At 39.5% G+C, this 14,215-nt stretch overlaps 2 protein-coding genes across 6 annotated transcripts in view; one reads left to right on the top strand and one right to left on the bottom strand.

The window, feature by feature from the left end:
- ARHGAP6 (Rho GTPase activating protein 6) overlaps positions 1-14,215 on the top strand; it is a 317,422-nt gene that overhangs the window by 225,857 nt on the left and 77,350 nt on the right. The gene's annotated exons all lie outside the window — the stretch shown is intronic.
- Positions 1-14,215, bottom strand: part of AMELX (amelogenin X-linked) — a 36,852-nt gene that overhangs the window by 506 nt on the left and 22,131 nt on the right. For 2 of the 4 annotated variants that reach the window (XM_054973325.1, XM_054973327.1), the window contains 6 exons: positions 12,178-12,214; positions 5,992-6,028; positions 4,991-5,061; positions 3,919-3,963; positions 2,889-2,933; positions 1,463-1,900 (listed from right to left, as the gene is read on the bottom strand). In XM_054973325.1, the coding sequence (XP_054829300.1) occupies positions 1,463-1,900; positions 2,889-2,933; positions 3,919-3,963; positions 4,991-5,056 (594 nt within the window). In that variant the 5' untranslated portion in view covers positions 5,057-5,061; positions 5,992-6,028; positions 12,178-12,214. Of the gene's footprint in view, positions 1-1,462; positions 1,901-2,888; positions 2,934-3,918; positions 3,964-4,990; positions 5,062-5,991; positions 6,336-12,177; positions 12,215-14,215 lie in introns of all 4 variants that reach the window. The other 2 variants (XM_054973324.1, XM_054973326.1) reach the window with 2 other exon arrangements.

Genomic DNA, 14,215 nt, shown 5'->3' with positions numbered 1-14,215 from the left:
TTATTTTTTTCTGAAATATGAAGAGATATATCTTGTGCTGATGGGAAGGAAACTCTTGAACGATATGGCAAATAGCCCTGCTTCTGTAATTTGGCTTTTTATACAGAATTTGCAGTGGTTCAAATAAGATTCATTTAGAAGTTTGGAATTAGGATAAACTGATGGAAATTTCTTTTGGCGACAGTTTTTACCCCATGGAAAGATAGTCACTATAAAAATAGTTTCTTATTGAATCAGGTCATCAACATAACTACATCTTGATCATTGTGTGTGGGTGTAAAAATATGCTAGTTTACCTATAGAAGTTCTGCTTCTAACCCAACAATCCTGCAAGTTTCAAACAGGTCAGAAACACACACACACACACAATTATTTTTCTGTGACATAGAAGACATAGCTTTTCTTCTGAGAAGTACATGGGCATTCTTTCCACCCCTCTACCTCTTCCTGGCCCTTAGTTGCAAGGTAAGAAGTAAGAGCTAAATATTTTACAGCATAGCTTAATTGAGACATCATGAAAAACCACTGTTTAATTAACCATGACTAGTATGATCAGTTCTAGGGATGTGCACTTAATGAGGTGCCCTCTTTACTCTTCTCTGTTTCCTATTGGGAAAAAATCCATTGATTTCTCCAGGGTGAAGAAGCCGTAGCCAAACACTCAAGAGCAACCACTGACCAAAAGCCTCCCAGTGCAAAAAGAATGAACAAAGACCAACACAACCAATGCCAAACCAGTTAATCCCAGCAGAACCAATCTGGCAGCAGGTAGCAGAAGTAAAACACAGAAAGATCAAAGTATCTAAAAGCATGGGTTCTAAAACATCTTGCCCTGAAGCTGCAGCCAGGAGGCCAGCTTTTCTGTGAGCTATGAGAGAACTGACATGATTGGACTGACAATTGAGCTCCCCCTAATGTGCAATGCCATTCACCTGTGAGAGTTGCCTCCCTCTCCCCTCCCTTTTTTGCCTGGAAATCCTGCAAAAGCAAGACAAACAAGCTGCTGCGACCTTTAAAATGTCAGGGCTGATTATTCCTGGATATTCTTGAATATTTCTGGGAATAATCAGGATTGGAATACTGATATATATGAGAATCTCCAATATCAATCTGGATTCCCAAATAAAATATTTAAATATATTTATATATTTTTTTATATTTTTAAACCAGAAATACTGCCGTGCACAGTCAGTTGTAGACTATTCCACTAACTATGGTTAGTTAAAGTTTATAAAACCAGCATTTGAAGTTGGTTTAACAACCATCTTAACTGTGGTTTTGCATGATATACTAATGCAGACATCCTTGGTTTACCCTTTCCAGGTTACAGAGAGAAGGCAATGAAGCCAGCATTTGTTGAGGCAAACTAACCATAGTTGATTTTAATTTTCATGATGCCAATATATTTTAATTTATGTATCAGCAGGCTACTATGTAGAAGAATTATATATTGCTTAGTTACCACTTCCTCTTGCTTGGTCTTGTCTGTTCCTGGCCATGGTTCAGGAGCATCGTGAATCACTGGTGGCAGTGGAGGCACTGGATGCACTTGGTAAACTGGCTGGTTTGGATTGCCAGGCTGCATTGGCTGGTTTGGATTCCCAGGTTGCTGGTGATGCACAGGATGCTCTCCTGCATGTGGTGGAAATGGGTGTTGCACTGCTACTCCTGGCTGGTACTGTGGCATTGTGTTTTGTCCAGGCATGTGACCAAAAGGGCTATGCCCAGCTGGTTGCACTGGTGTGTTCAGGGGTGGTTGCAGGTGTTGCTGTGAGGGGTGCATTTGGTGGGATGGTGCATGAATTTGCTGGAAGCCTGGAAAAGAAGAGTGGGGAGGCATCGCTGGCCCTGTATGGTGGTGCATCCATCCTCCCATAGGTTCATAGCTATAACGTGGATACTAATAGAGAGGGGGAAAGCCAGTTGGTTATCTTTTTTATACATAGTCATTATATACATTCTTTAACTTCTAGCAAAAGTGGCTGAGGATTATTCTACAACTTTCCATACTGTGTATGGAAGGATGTACTGTTTGGTTCTATCTGCTGTTTCTAGATCCAAGCCTTCCAATTAATCCTTCTCTTGATGTACTATTATTGTATATGTCACATGACAACATGCGTATTTCTGTAGTACTTCCAGGCCCATGGCAATGAAATATAGTGAGCCAGCAACATGAAGGTACAGCTGTTATGAGAAATCAAAGATCTGCCTCTAAATTAAGCCAGCTCAACCATAGACAAAGCCTCTAAAATTGTGTAAGGGATGAAACCAGAAAATTGAATTTGAAATCTGAGATATGTGAGCCTGAGCCACTGTAGCTATTCTTTCTGCAGACTTGGAACCATAAAATATTCAGGGCTTGGAGATGTGTTAACACTGAGTTAATTCTGGTGGATTTGTATGCTAACGTTGAAATTATTTTTGTAACAGTTATTGCTGCTTCTTTCTGGTATGCTTGCTGAAGAAAATTCCTTCCCCCTAAAGTTATATATAAAGTTTTTGTTAGATTAAACATTTAAATGTGAATCAATCAAGTCTTGCACTATCACCTTGCACTGAATAGCAATTCTCCACTGCCTTTCACTGATACCTTTAAGTTTGTCTTTGTGTTCCACTGTATCTCCTCCTTTACATATATTTTAGACAAGAGAGATATGTGTGACATCTTTGTGTAATCCATAGTTTTTCTGCAGTGCCCACGCCAATCACTGAACCTATTTTATATTAAATAATACTTATTTCTTTGAAATCTAGATCTGGAAGATTAGCTGAATAAAATATGTTTTAAGTAAGTATAGCTTTTAGAATTGTATAAGTGAATATAATGGGATACATATGTGAGACTGTAAATTTCTTGCAAGTGGCAATATTCATAGAAGCCATACCTGGTGTCCAATCAGGCTCTGGTACCATTTTAAAGGTGTCATTACCTTGAAAGGGTTAGAAAAAATGCATATCTCATAATACACATTCAAATAAATTGCTCTCAGTAAAATGTTGCACTAATGTTCAAGATAATGTTGTTTCTAGACTTAATTGAAATGCATTAGATATACCAAGGAACAGAGATGTGGGGCAGAAAATTTTCCAGATTTTTTTCCTACTATATTTTTCTGTGGAAAAGTTTCTACCCTGAGTATGTAAATATATTCTCTGTTTATCTTTAGCTTGCAGGGCCATTGTCCTGCAAATCAGTCATGTTAGATGTGAGACATAAAGCATGGATCAAAAAACCCAATGCTTGTACATGGTCCAACATTGTACATGGCATATTTGCCTTGTTTTGCTAACAATATTTAATTTAATTTAAATTTGAATGATGCCAGAAAAAATTCTGGAAAACCCATATCACTGACAAGTACCGTTATAACCATTCCATCCATGGTATATCCTGTATTCTTGATAAATCAGTAACTGATATGTCAGACTGCACATTAATCTTATAATGAAGTATTAAAATCAGTGCTCTCATTTTTTTTCTTTTGATCCCTAATGTCAAATTACTATATTGCTTAAAAATATGTTTACACTGCCCTTTTCAAGTGGACAGATACTGCTTTATTGTATATTTTGTCAATTTGGGGCTGTCTATCTTTCCATCAAATCTGAACAAAAATAATATATGGGATTCAATATTAAATTTGATCTCGCTATATTATTTAGTAAAATGGTTATTTTAAAAACCTGTAGTACAGTGTTAGTGGATATAAATACAGTTGCATTAAGACAAAGAAATTCAGCACTTATTTCCTTTCTAACATACTAGTAAAGCTGAATTAGAGTAGCATTTTCTTCATTTAATCCTGTCATCTGAAGCAATAGAGTACCTTGTTTACCAATGGCAATAATACTGATACAGAAGTAATACAATCTGTATGTGAAAAAACATTAATGAAGCACAAAAATAGTTTATACCTCATAACTGAAATTAATATAGCCAGGATGTTGTGCATGAGGCAGCTGTGGAAAAAAAAATCATATATTTCTATTCTAGGAACAAAATTACTTCAATTAATAATTCCCTCCCCCACAAAGTATATGCTATGGTTTTGGCAAAAATAAGCAGACTGAGATAGCTGCAGTTTTCCTAAGTTCTTCCCCTGCCTGCAACTATGGAGCCCCACTTTCCCAGCTGTGCTGTTCCTCTGCTGACCCCCAGAAACATAATTTCAGACCGATTCAGTGGGAAGTAAAATGTAGTGGAAATTGCTGTGCCCCTGACTGTGGAACAATGTGGTGGATCCATATCGCTATGTTAACTCAGTAGTACCATCATCAGGTTGCCTGTCCTGACTAGAGATGGGTACGAACCACAAAAAAACTGAACCATGAGGTTCGTGGGTTTTCACGAACCAGGAACCACAAACTGGCATGAACTGGGGCAAGTTTACGAACCAGTTCATGGTTTGTGGTGTTTAAATGCCCCTTTCCGGCTGCTTAGTGGCAGGGAAAGGGGCATTTGACAGTTTAAAGGGCCCTTTCCTGCCTTGCAAGTGGCAGGTCCCTTTAAACTGTCAGCTGGCAGGCAGTGGGGGGGGGGCGGGATCCCACCTGCCGCCTGCCAGCTAATAGTTTAAAGGGACCTGCCACTTACAAGCTGCAGGAAAAGTTTATATGGCCATTCCTCTGAGGAAATGGCCATTTAAACTGCCCCTTTACGACCCAAATGAACCAGTAGACCACTTCGTGGAAGTTCATGGAAACGAGCTACCACGAACCAGCTTGGTTTGTGTGGTTTTTTGGGTTGTAATTCGATTCGTGCCCATCTCTAATCCTGACAACCAATTTATAAAGCAGAAGCAGAAAATGGAAGACCTGCTGGTGGCGTCTAGCAGGACTTTTATTTGATGGTACATAAGAAGTGATTTTTACAATTAGTTACCTATGGCAAACTATTAATCTGAGAATATTTAATATCTTACAGTAGTTAATGTCATTGTGTTAATCTGTCTAACTGCCTGAATTATTTGAAATTACTAACACTTACTGGAAGAGAAAATGCAGCACTGAAGAGACACATAAACAAAGTCCAGCCCTTCATCTTTTTCATCATAGCTCCTGCAATATACAAAAGAAAAGTTCCTCCCATTCTGGATAGGTCAGGTTCATGAATACAAACATAGATCATTAACACTGATATGTCACAACTGCTTATTAAGTCAACTCTTAAAATGGAAGAAGAATCATTCTGTCTTTTCAGAATGTTAATGGCTATGTGTACAATCCAGTCAAAATTAAATCCTGCAAGTCTTACTGGTAGAAGTTAGATGTATCAGATTTTTCCTCTGAAACTGATGGTGCTTAAAATGCCTATCTTTAACTGTACTGCACTCATAAACAAATCTATTGATGTGCTTATCAGTTTTCAGCCAATATTCTGCCTGAAATTGTGTTGATATAGGTTGGCATGGGTTTATCTATTGTAGTTATTCATGTTTTCGTTTGTTAGCACATGGTTGGAAGGGTGGGTTATTAGAATTACTCTATTTTTAACTTTTATAAGTTTGTACTTTAACATTTAAAATGTGCTTAATTTGCATTTAATTAGTGAAGACAGATAGTTGCTCATCTCTGTACAAAATCTTATGAAAAGATCCTTAGAGGAGGCTTTTTGCTTGAATCAGTTGTTCTGCATTTTGGAATAAAACTACAATTGCTTTTCTTCTAACAATATGGGAAGCTATAGCAGGCAGGATGCAGTTTAAATGTCCATAAAACCTGCCTCTTGCAACATTTTAAAAACCCAATTAAATAAAAAATACTGAAAATAACTTTTATGTGGAATTAAACTAATTGAATAATAAATTCTTACTGAATTCTTACTATCCTCTGAAACACATCCTCAGTTTCCCCCCAAAGTTTACTTAATAATCTGATTGTTTAACACAAGATAATCAAATAACACACAATCAGTGGACAGTTCCACTATGAATTCTGCTTAACAGTAAAAAAAAATTGAGAACAAGGCTAAAATAAAACAATGCTTACCTAAAATCTAAGAATTTATACTGGTTCTACAGGAAACCTAAACAAAAAAAAGTTGTTTGAAAATAAATCAAAAATTCAAGAGATGGAGAACAGGGGTTAAAATTTAAAACATAAATGTTTTGGCCAGTACAGCTACTTTGGGTCTCTGACAGATAAAACCCCATGAAAACCAATATAGCAGTACTGTATGCCTTGAGAAAGTTTTTATTTTGACATCTTTTTAGAGAATAAAATACAATAAATTATCATGATTTCATGGTAATGAAATACAATGAATATACTATGGAAAGAATGAACAAGTTTACCTTTGGGAAATGTTCTTGATATATGTTTGGATCTTGTAGCTGTAGTAAGGAAGTCCTTTTAATCACATATTTAAAGAGTTTTCATATCCATGACAGCCAATCAGCATTTAAGATAAAACTGTTGTATCATACATTTTCAGACATCAAATCACACGCTGAGAGTGAATATTGTGATTAAGGTGTGAAGTCTTTCATTATGCATGCATCACTTGAAGACGTATTATTTTGTCTCTCTAAATTGCCTATAATACATTTGAGAGTTGGTGCTGGACCAGATTCCTGTTTTGGAGTTTCCATTGAGTTCAGTGATATTGTGATTTGATTTCCCGCCCATACTTAAAGAAGTAGATACCTGTTTGAAACCAAATATTTTCTCTGTAACTGACCCATTTTGGGTTGACATATCATGCTGAAAAAGAAGATAGTTGCCACTGTGGGCATCTGTTTCTTATTGCCACAGGAGTGCCTTGTCTTATTGTTTGTTTGTTTAAAGATTTCTGATTTTGCTGCAAACCTGTGGCTTTTCTGAGGTGTTTACAAAGATCTGTCTTGTTTGTCCATGGACTCAGTCTTTGGATTTAAGTATCCACAGAAGGGGCCATGTTGAGAATTAGATGGACAAGTACAGGACCTGCAAGGACTTGCAAGAGACATTTCATTTTTCTCTCCCCCTCCATGTTCTTTTTCCCTTGCTTTCCCCCCATAGCCTCTTCTCATTTTCCTTCTTCATTTTCTCCTTCCTTCACCTTTTCCTGCTGCTATCTTCACCTTTCCCCTTCCCACCTCAGCAGCCTTTCTCCTATGGCCCAGTTGTATAGTGAGGAACCTGCAAGTACATACAGGGGGTACTTCACTTTCCCCTGTATCCCTTCCCTTCTCCTGACAGCCCCCATATGCCTACCTTTCTTTACTTCTCTCCTTCAGATCCACTAAACAACTTACTTTTTATCTGTTCCATCGATATTTCTTAATTTGCTTCATTTATATACTACCATTCTCCACAGTGGGAACCTAAAGCAGCTTACATCATTATTCTCCATGTTATCCTCACAACCAGGTTTTTTTTTCTGGGAAAATAAATTTTTCTGGGAAAATAAATAGAATAATAAATACAGTGACTACAATGCTAATATGAAATACATCCAAAATCCTTCCTATTACAATGAGATTAATGATTTAAATCCAGTGTTTTACAATCCAACTGGTGAAGATAAATCCAACAGATAAATACCAGGTAAGTACAACAGTCTTTCAATGATATAATCATGAACCTTATATGTTTGTTTCTTCTAGGTGTTGTACTTACTTGGCATTTACCTGTTGGATTTATCTTTACCGGTTGGATTTATCTTCCCCTGTTGGATCTTCACCTGTTGGATTTATCTTCACCGGTTGGATTGTGCAACATTGGATTTAAATAATTAATCTCATAGTAATAGGAAGGATTTTGGATGTATTTCATATTAGCATTGTAGTCGTATTTATTATTCTATTTATTATTCTATTTATTGTATTTATTATTGTTCCAGCACTTTGAGCACATTGCACTTTCTAAATACTATAAATTGATATATAAAAATTATTCAGCATTGTTTATGATACTTCCAGAAGGGTTTTCCTTTTCTTTTTGTGCATCTTGGTCCTGGAGGTAGCCCCTTTCCTTTTTGGCTTTTGAACAGTAGCAAGCAGTCAGGCCTGGGTGAGTCATGCAAGTCATGTGATATCTAGTTGTCCAGTGTTTGCTTCTGGGCCTGGTCCCAGCGAGTCCTCTGTCAAAGGCCAAAACAGCCCTGGAACAGCCCTGCTCCCTCCCCTTGCATTTTACGGTCAGAAACCAGACCCGGAATATTGGTTCAATTGTCACGGTTGCTTTTTTTTTAAGCTTTCAGATTTTTTGGCAAATCTGGGAGAGGTGTGGAAGAAGATCTGTCTTGTCTGTTCATGGCACGAGTCTCTGGATTTAAGTATCCTCAGATCCTTGCCACTTGGCTATTAGTATAAGATATAGATAGATTAATAGGGATTTTGGTTCTTTTAGCCAAATACAAGTTTTGTTGAAGGCTCTTTTTAATGCTTGGAAGTTCTATCTCCATTTTTTAAAGTACCTGTAAAGTGAGAAACACTAATCAAAACATCAGTTTGGCTTGTAATTTCAAACACTTGAAAGAATTTGATAATTAGATGTTAGAAAAACTCTCTTGAGTAAGCGAAAATGATATACACGAATAGTACTTAAGGTAGGATGTGGCTATTTAGGGTTGGAACAGGGAGTAAAAACTGCTTGTTTCTATTAACCAATCAGCAAAAAAGTTTAGAAAAGAGATGAATAAGGGAGACATGATAGACGTTTATAAAATTATGCATAGAATTAGCAGACAGAGAGAATTTTTTCTCCTTCTGCCAAAATACTAGACCTCAAGAGCATCCAGTGATGCTGATGGGTAAAAGAAAATGCTTGTTTACACAATAAGTTACTAAAATGTTGCCACAAGCAGAGACAACTTTAAAGGGAGACTAGTCAGATTCATGGAAAATATGTCTATTGGAGGCTAATAAAGGGAATCTCCACATTCAGAGACAGTAAACCTCTGAATATCAGTGCCAGGAGGCAACATCGGGGAAGGCCTCAGCCTCTATACCTGTTGTTGGCCCTCTGGAGTAGAGATGAGCACGAAACAAACCATGGAACAAAATTCCAAACAGAACGGCTGGTTCGTTTTCAAAGAAACGCGTTCCATGGGTTCGTGTTTTTATGGAACAAACTACTTTTCCTACTATTCCGTTCCATTCCGTTCCGTTGCTGGTTCGGGAAGCCAGACACTTTGTGCCATTCAGTCCATCACCCAGGCAACGGTGGGAGTCCTTTGGTTGCTCCCAATCTGAGGCCTCCACGCTTGGTTGGCAGCTGTCCCTGCAAACTAGAGCCCATCCAGCCAGGAAAAGGGCCAGCCCCTCAAAGTAGCTGCCAGCAGACATTCCAGTTTTTTCTACTGTGAAGAGAAAATGACAGGAAAGGGGGGGCCCATGGATCACGCCTTTCCCGGGGTTCAGTCTCTCTGAAACTTGAGGGGTCTTTAGAGGACAGTGAGGACTAGGTCACCTGCAAATTTGATGGGTATTGGACAATGGGAAAGTCTTGTTTAGTTTGGCTGTGAGCATGAAGGTGCCCGTTCTGGGCTACCTCAAACTGGTTTGGAACTGGCTCAAGTTTGGCTAATTCGTGGTTCATGTTCCATGAAAATGAACGAACCATGAACCACGTGGTTCATTTTTTTCCCCATTCTGTGCTCTTGTCTACTCTGGATTAATGGGTTAGCCAGTGTGTGAGACAGGATGCTGGTCTAAATGGACTGATCCAGCAGGGCTCCCCTTAAGTTATATTAACAACAACAACATTAGCTTTATATACCGCCCTTCAGGACAACTTAACACCCACTCAGAGTGGTTTACAAAGTATGTTGTTATTATCCCCACAACAATAATCACCCTGTGAGGTGAGTGGGGCTGAGAGAGCTCTGGAAGAGCTGTGACTGACCCAAGGTCACCCAGCTGGCTTCAAGTGGAGGAGTGGGGAATCAAACCCAGTTCTCCAGATTAGAGTCCTGCACTTTTAACCACTACACCAAACTGGATGAGAGTTTGGGAGGAGCAAAGAGAAGTCCATATATTGCCTGCCTCCTGTAGCGTGAAAGTAGTTTCAGCATTCCAGAGTGGTAGAGGAAAGTCCAGCTTGGGTTTTCCAACCTTTACGTCATGATGGAGGAGCAGCCGTTGAGCTTCAATAATTGATTTGTAAAAGTATCCTGACTTGCTAGCAGAACAGTTCTGTCTGGAATAGAACTAAGAATAAAATTCCTGCCCAATGGGGTTCTTTGTGAAAACTTAGCTGCTTTTTTTTTTTTTTGCTGTGATGGGAACTCTTATTTAGTTATGAAATGTTATGCTTTCTCTCCTCCTCCTTGAGGCAGCTTGCAAGTAAAAACACCATAACATAATCATAAATTATCAAAATAATAAAAATAACTGTGCTTACATACCATTCTTCCAGACAGATTAGTGCCCCACTCAGAGCACTGGAACAGTGTTATTATTCCCACAATACAGATGGGGAGCTGGGGCTGAGAGGCTTACCCAAGGCCAATTAATGAGCTCATGAGAGTATTTTCAGTGCAACCATTTAACCGCTATGCTACAACAGCTCTCAAAATATAAAAAACAAAATTATTAAGAACAGGCCTCAGGACACCTGCATTCATTCTATTCATATTCTTAAAAACTCTACAAATCAATTAAAACCATCAATCCACAAGGCTGAGCTGAAAATGGAGAGAACATTATAATACAACAGACAGCTAAAGAGATATGTAACAATATTAACAATATCATTGTGCTTTAATATTATTGATTTGATTGTTGTACGTTATTATAAAGTTGATAAGTATTAAAAAAAAGACCTCAGATTTTTTGAACAATGTTAAAAAGGCAGCATGAACTACCTGGGATCCAGGACCAAGTTTACTACCTGATCCCCAGATCCCTGGCTTGTGCAGAAATCCTGGTGCCAGTGTGGATGTCCAACCCAGTGGCACCATTTATCATTCAGGCTGTAAATGTAATCTCTGTGGGTAGTTATTTTCACATTTCTTTGAGGAAAATAGAAAGTTGTCTATGGTAAAATGGTGTTGCATCAAAGGCTTCTAGATAGCTGATTGTAGCTTCAAATAGATAATCCTTAAATATATACAGGGCTTTTTTCAGCGGGAACGCAGTGGAACGGAGTTCCGGAACATCTTGAAAATGGTCACAGGGCTGGTGGCCCTGCCCTCTGATCTCCAGACAGAGGGGAGTTTAGATTGCCCTCCGCACCGCCAAGTGCGGACTATTTTCTCCAAGGGCAACCCACTGAGTTCCACCACCTCTTTTCTCAGAAAAAAAGCCCTGAATATATATATATATATATATATATATATATATATATATATATATATATATATATATTTTTTACAGTCCGAAGGCATGAGAGCACATTGCATTATGTGGAGCTAGAATGGCTTGGCTTTTTAAACCTCCTGAAACCTATTTAAATCAATAGAGGTTGTACACTTTACATTTGCTTTATCTGATAATAATACATACTGAATTACTTTTCATGGTATGATGGTAGTGTTACATACAAGTCAGCAGACTTAATGGTCATACAAATAGCCTGCCTATAAAGTGTTGTTTTGATAAACAGTGTATGTTTTTCTCTGTTGGAGCACAGAGCAGTCCATCACTTTTTCCTTCCTCTTCTAGAGAGGAACAGCAGCTGCAGATTTGTATCAGCTGCAAAAACAGATTACCTTTATGAGCCAACGCAGCATATATAGAAAACTGCTGCTGATTTTAGAGAGAGAGAAGCAACATTCCATTTAGCTGATCCTTTCTGGTTTGAAACATAATTTTTCTCAACTAGTTTTTTGCAAATGATTGATTCTGTGGCATGAATTTCTGAATTCAATAGTAAACATACCTTGAGACTAAAAATGTTTGTTAATGAGACATTGGGAATGCTTTTGGAATGTATGGCAAGGATATGGATGTTATTTAAACTGTGAGATTACCTGAATTTTAGGCTAGCTGTACATCTGTTTTAACAATGCTAAAAAGACAGACATACAATATTAAATCAAACCAAGCACCACTGCATACAGTATTTTCTTTTAGGTTTATATTATTAAATAATTTGCTTAAATTACATGATTTTCATTTAAATGGAATAAATACATAGATCTTTTTTGTGACGATATCAATACATACAGTTTTCAATATTGTTCCAACTGTGGATACTTAAATCTAAATATTAGAACCATAAACAGACAAGATAGATCTTTATACGAACCTGAGAAAAGCCCGAGGTTTGCAGAATGATGTGAAATCTAAAAGAAAGAAAAAAATTGGGGATTAAATGTATCTTTAAGAGCTTTTACGTTTAAGAAAAGAGAACCGCCAGGTTATACGGTCCTCCACCAGTCCCGGACAAGTGGTCGGGGGGGAGGCGTGGCTTTGCTCATTCGGGAGTTTTTCTCCTTCAGACCACAAAAATTACTGGCATTGATTGTGTGGGCCTAGCGTTGGACGCCGAGGAGAGGTTGGCAATATGCGTGGTGTACCGACCGCCTACTGCACCTGCATCTTCCCTGTCTGGTCTGTTGGAGGCAGAGGCCGGCTGGGCCTTGGAATTCCCAAGACTTTTGATTCTCAGGGATCTCAACGTCCATGCTGATGACGCCTCCTCCATGCAGGCCATTGACCTGGTGTCCTCCATGTCGGCCCTAGGACTCTCCCAGTTTGCTTCGGCTTCCATGCATCAAGCAGGTCACATGCTGGATTTGATTTCTGGGGCAGGGATGATGGTGGTCCTGGATGCCTATGATGCAGTGCCATGGTCAGATCACTTTGTTTTGAAGGCTCGTCTGAGCATGCCGCTCCTTTCCCGGGTGGGTGGTGAGCGGATTTACGCTCGCCCACGGAGATTTATGGATCCAATTGGTTTCCATGCGGCTCTGTGGGATCCGATGCCCCCTGGCAATATGTTAGATGAGCTGGTATCTTACACAAAAAATTACACAACTCACTTAACATCAAGAATCACAGAAACACAATTCCTGTCAAAAACACTTTATTTCTTGAACAGCTTTAGGTTACACAGCAGGGGGGCACACCAAAGGGCATGACAGCAGTATCCTACACAAAAATATCACAACTCACTTCACATTAAAGAATCACCCAATTTGTTTTTGACAGCAATTGTGTTTTGGGTGATTCTCTGATGTGAAGTGAGTTGTGTTATTTTTGTGTAGTAGACTGCTTTTAAGCCCTGTTGTGCCCTCCTACTGTGTAACCTAAAGCTGTTCAAGAAATAAAGTGTTTTTGACAGGAATTGTGTTTCTGTGATTCTCTGATGTTAAGTGAGTTGTGTTATTTTTCTGTGTGGGGGACTGCTGGTGTAATGTGTCACAATGCTTTGCCTACTTGTACTTTGAAAGTGAGAAAATATTTTTTTAAAACTTTATTGTGTGTGTTTGTGTTTTTTTCTTTGTTGTGCAGTTGGTTCCCATCATAGGGAACAATGGGGCTGGCTGGCCAGCCATCTCTGTAGGTGGTGGGGGAATTTGGGGGAGGGTGTCTGTGGTTCAGGTGCTCTTTCACAGGGACAAGCTCGCACTCAGAAGTGTGCCCACCATTGTGGCACCCCTGGGCTGTGCATAATTGCCCTGGGAAAGAGAGTTTAAAAGTTCCCATCACAGGGAACAATGGGGGACAGCTGGCCAGCCTTCTCCTGGGGTAGTGGCCGGTGTGGGAATGTTGGGGAGGGTGTCTTTGGGTCAGTGTGGGGCTGTGGGGGGGGTGGATTTAAAAGGGGGATTGTGCCTGTGGCCATAAATGCCACATTCCATGGGTTCCTGCTGTGGGAGATTTTCCCATAACAGGAATCAATAGAAAGTGGCTGGCCACAGGACAGGGGAGGTTAGGTTTTGGGGAGGGTGTGTGTGGTATTTGGCAGTTTGGGTGCAGGTGGACTGTGGCTGTGGCCATTGGCAGTCCCAATCCCATGTGTTTCTGCAGTGTGGAAGTCTTCCCCACAGTAGAAAGACAAAGTGGTGTGGCAGGAGAACCACCTTTGGGGGGGCATAAAATGGCCCCCCAACGTGGGATCTGGTTGAGCTTTGGTGGAGGGTGGGAAGACAGGTGGGAGATGGGCCCCTCAAGGTTGGGGGCATTTTGTATTCAAAATGCCACCCCTAGCCAGACAAGCCTCTCTTATTTCCCCCATAGGAAATAATGGAGAAAGGGGAGGCTAAGAGCAGCATCTTTGGGAGGCCATAAAATGGCCCCCCAAAGTGGGATCAGCTTGGGCCTCGGTAGAGGGTGGGAGG

The sequence above is a fragment of the Eublepharis macularius genome, chromosome 3 (assembly GCF_028583425.1).
Source record: "Eublepharis macularius isolate TG4126 chromosome 3, MPM_Emac_v1.0, whole genome shotgun sequence".
In the NCBI taxonomy this organism is placed as follows: Eukaryota; Metazoa; Chordata; class Lepidosauria; order Squamata; family Eublepharidae; genus Eublepharis; species Eublepharis macularius.
This window is presented reverse-complemented; position numbering and strand designations above follow the sequence as displayed.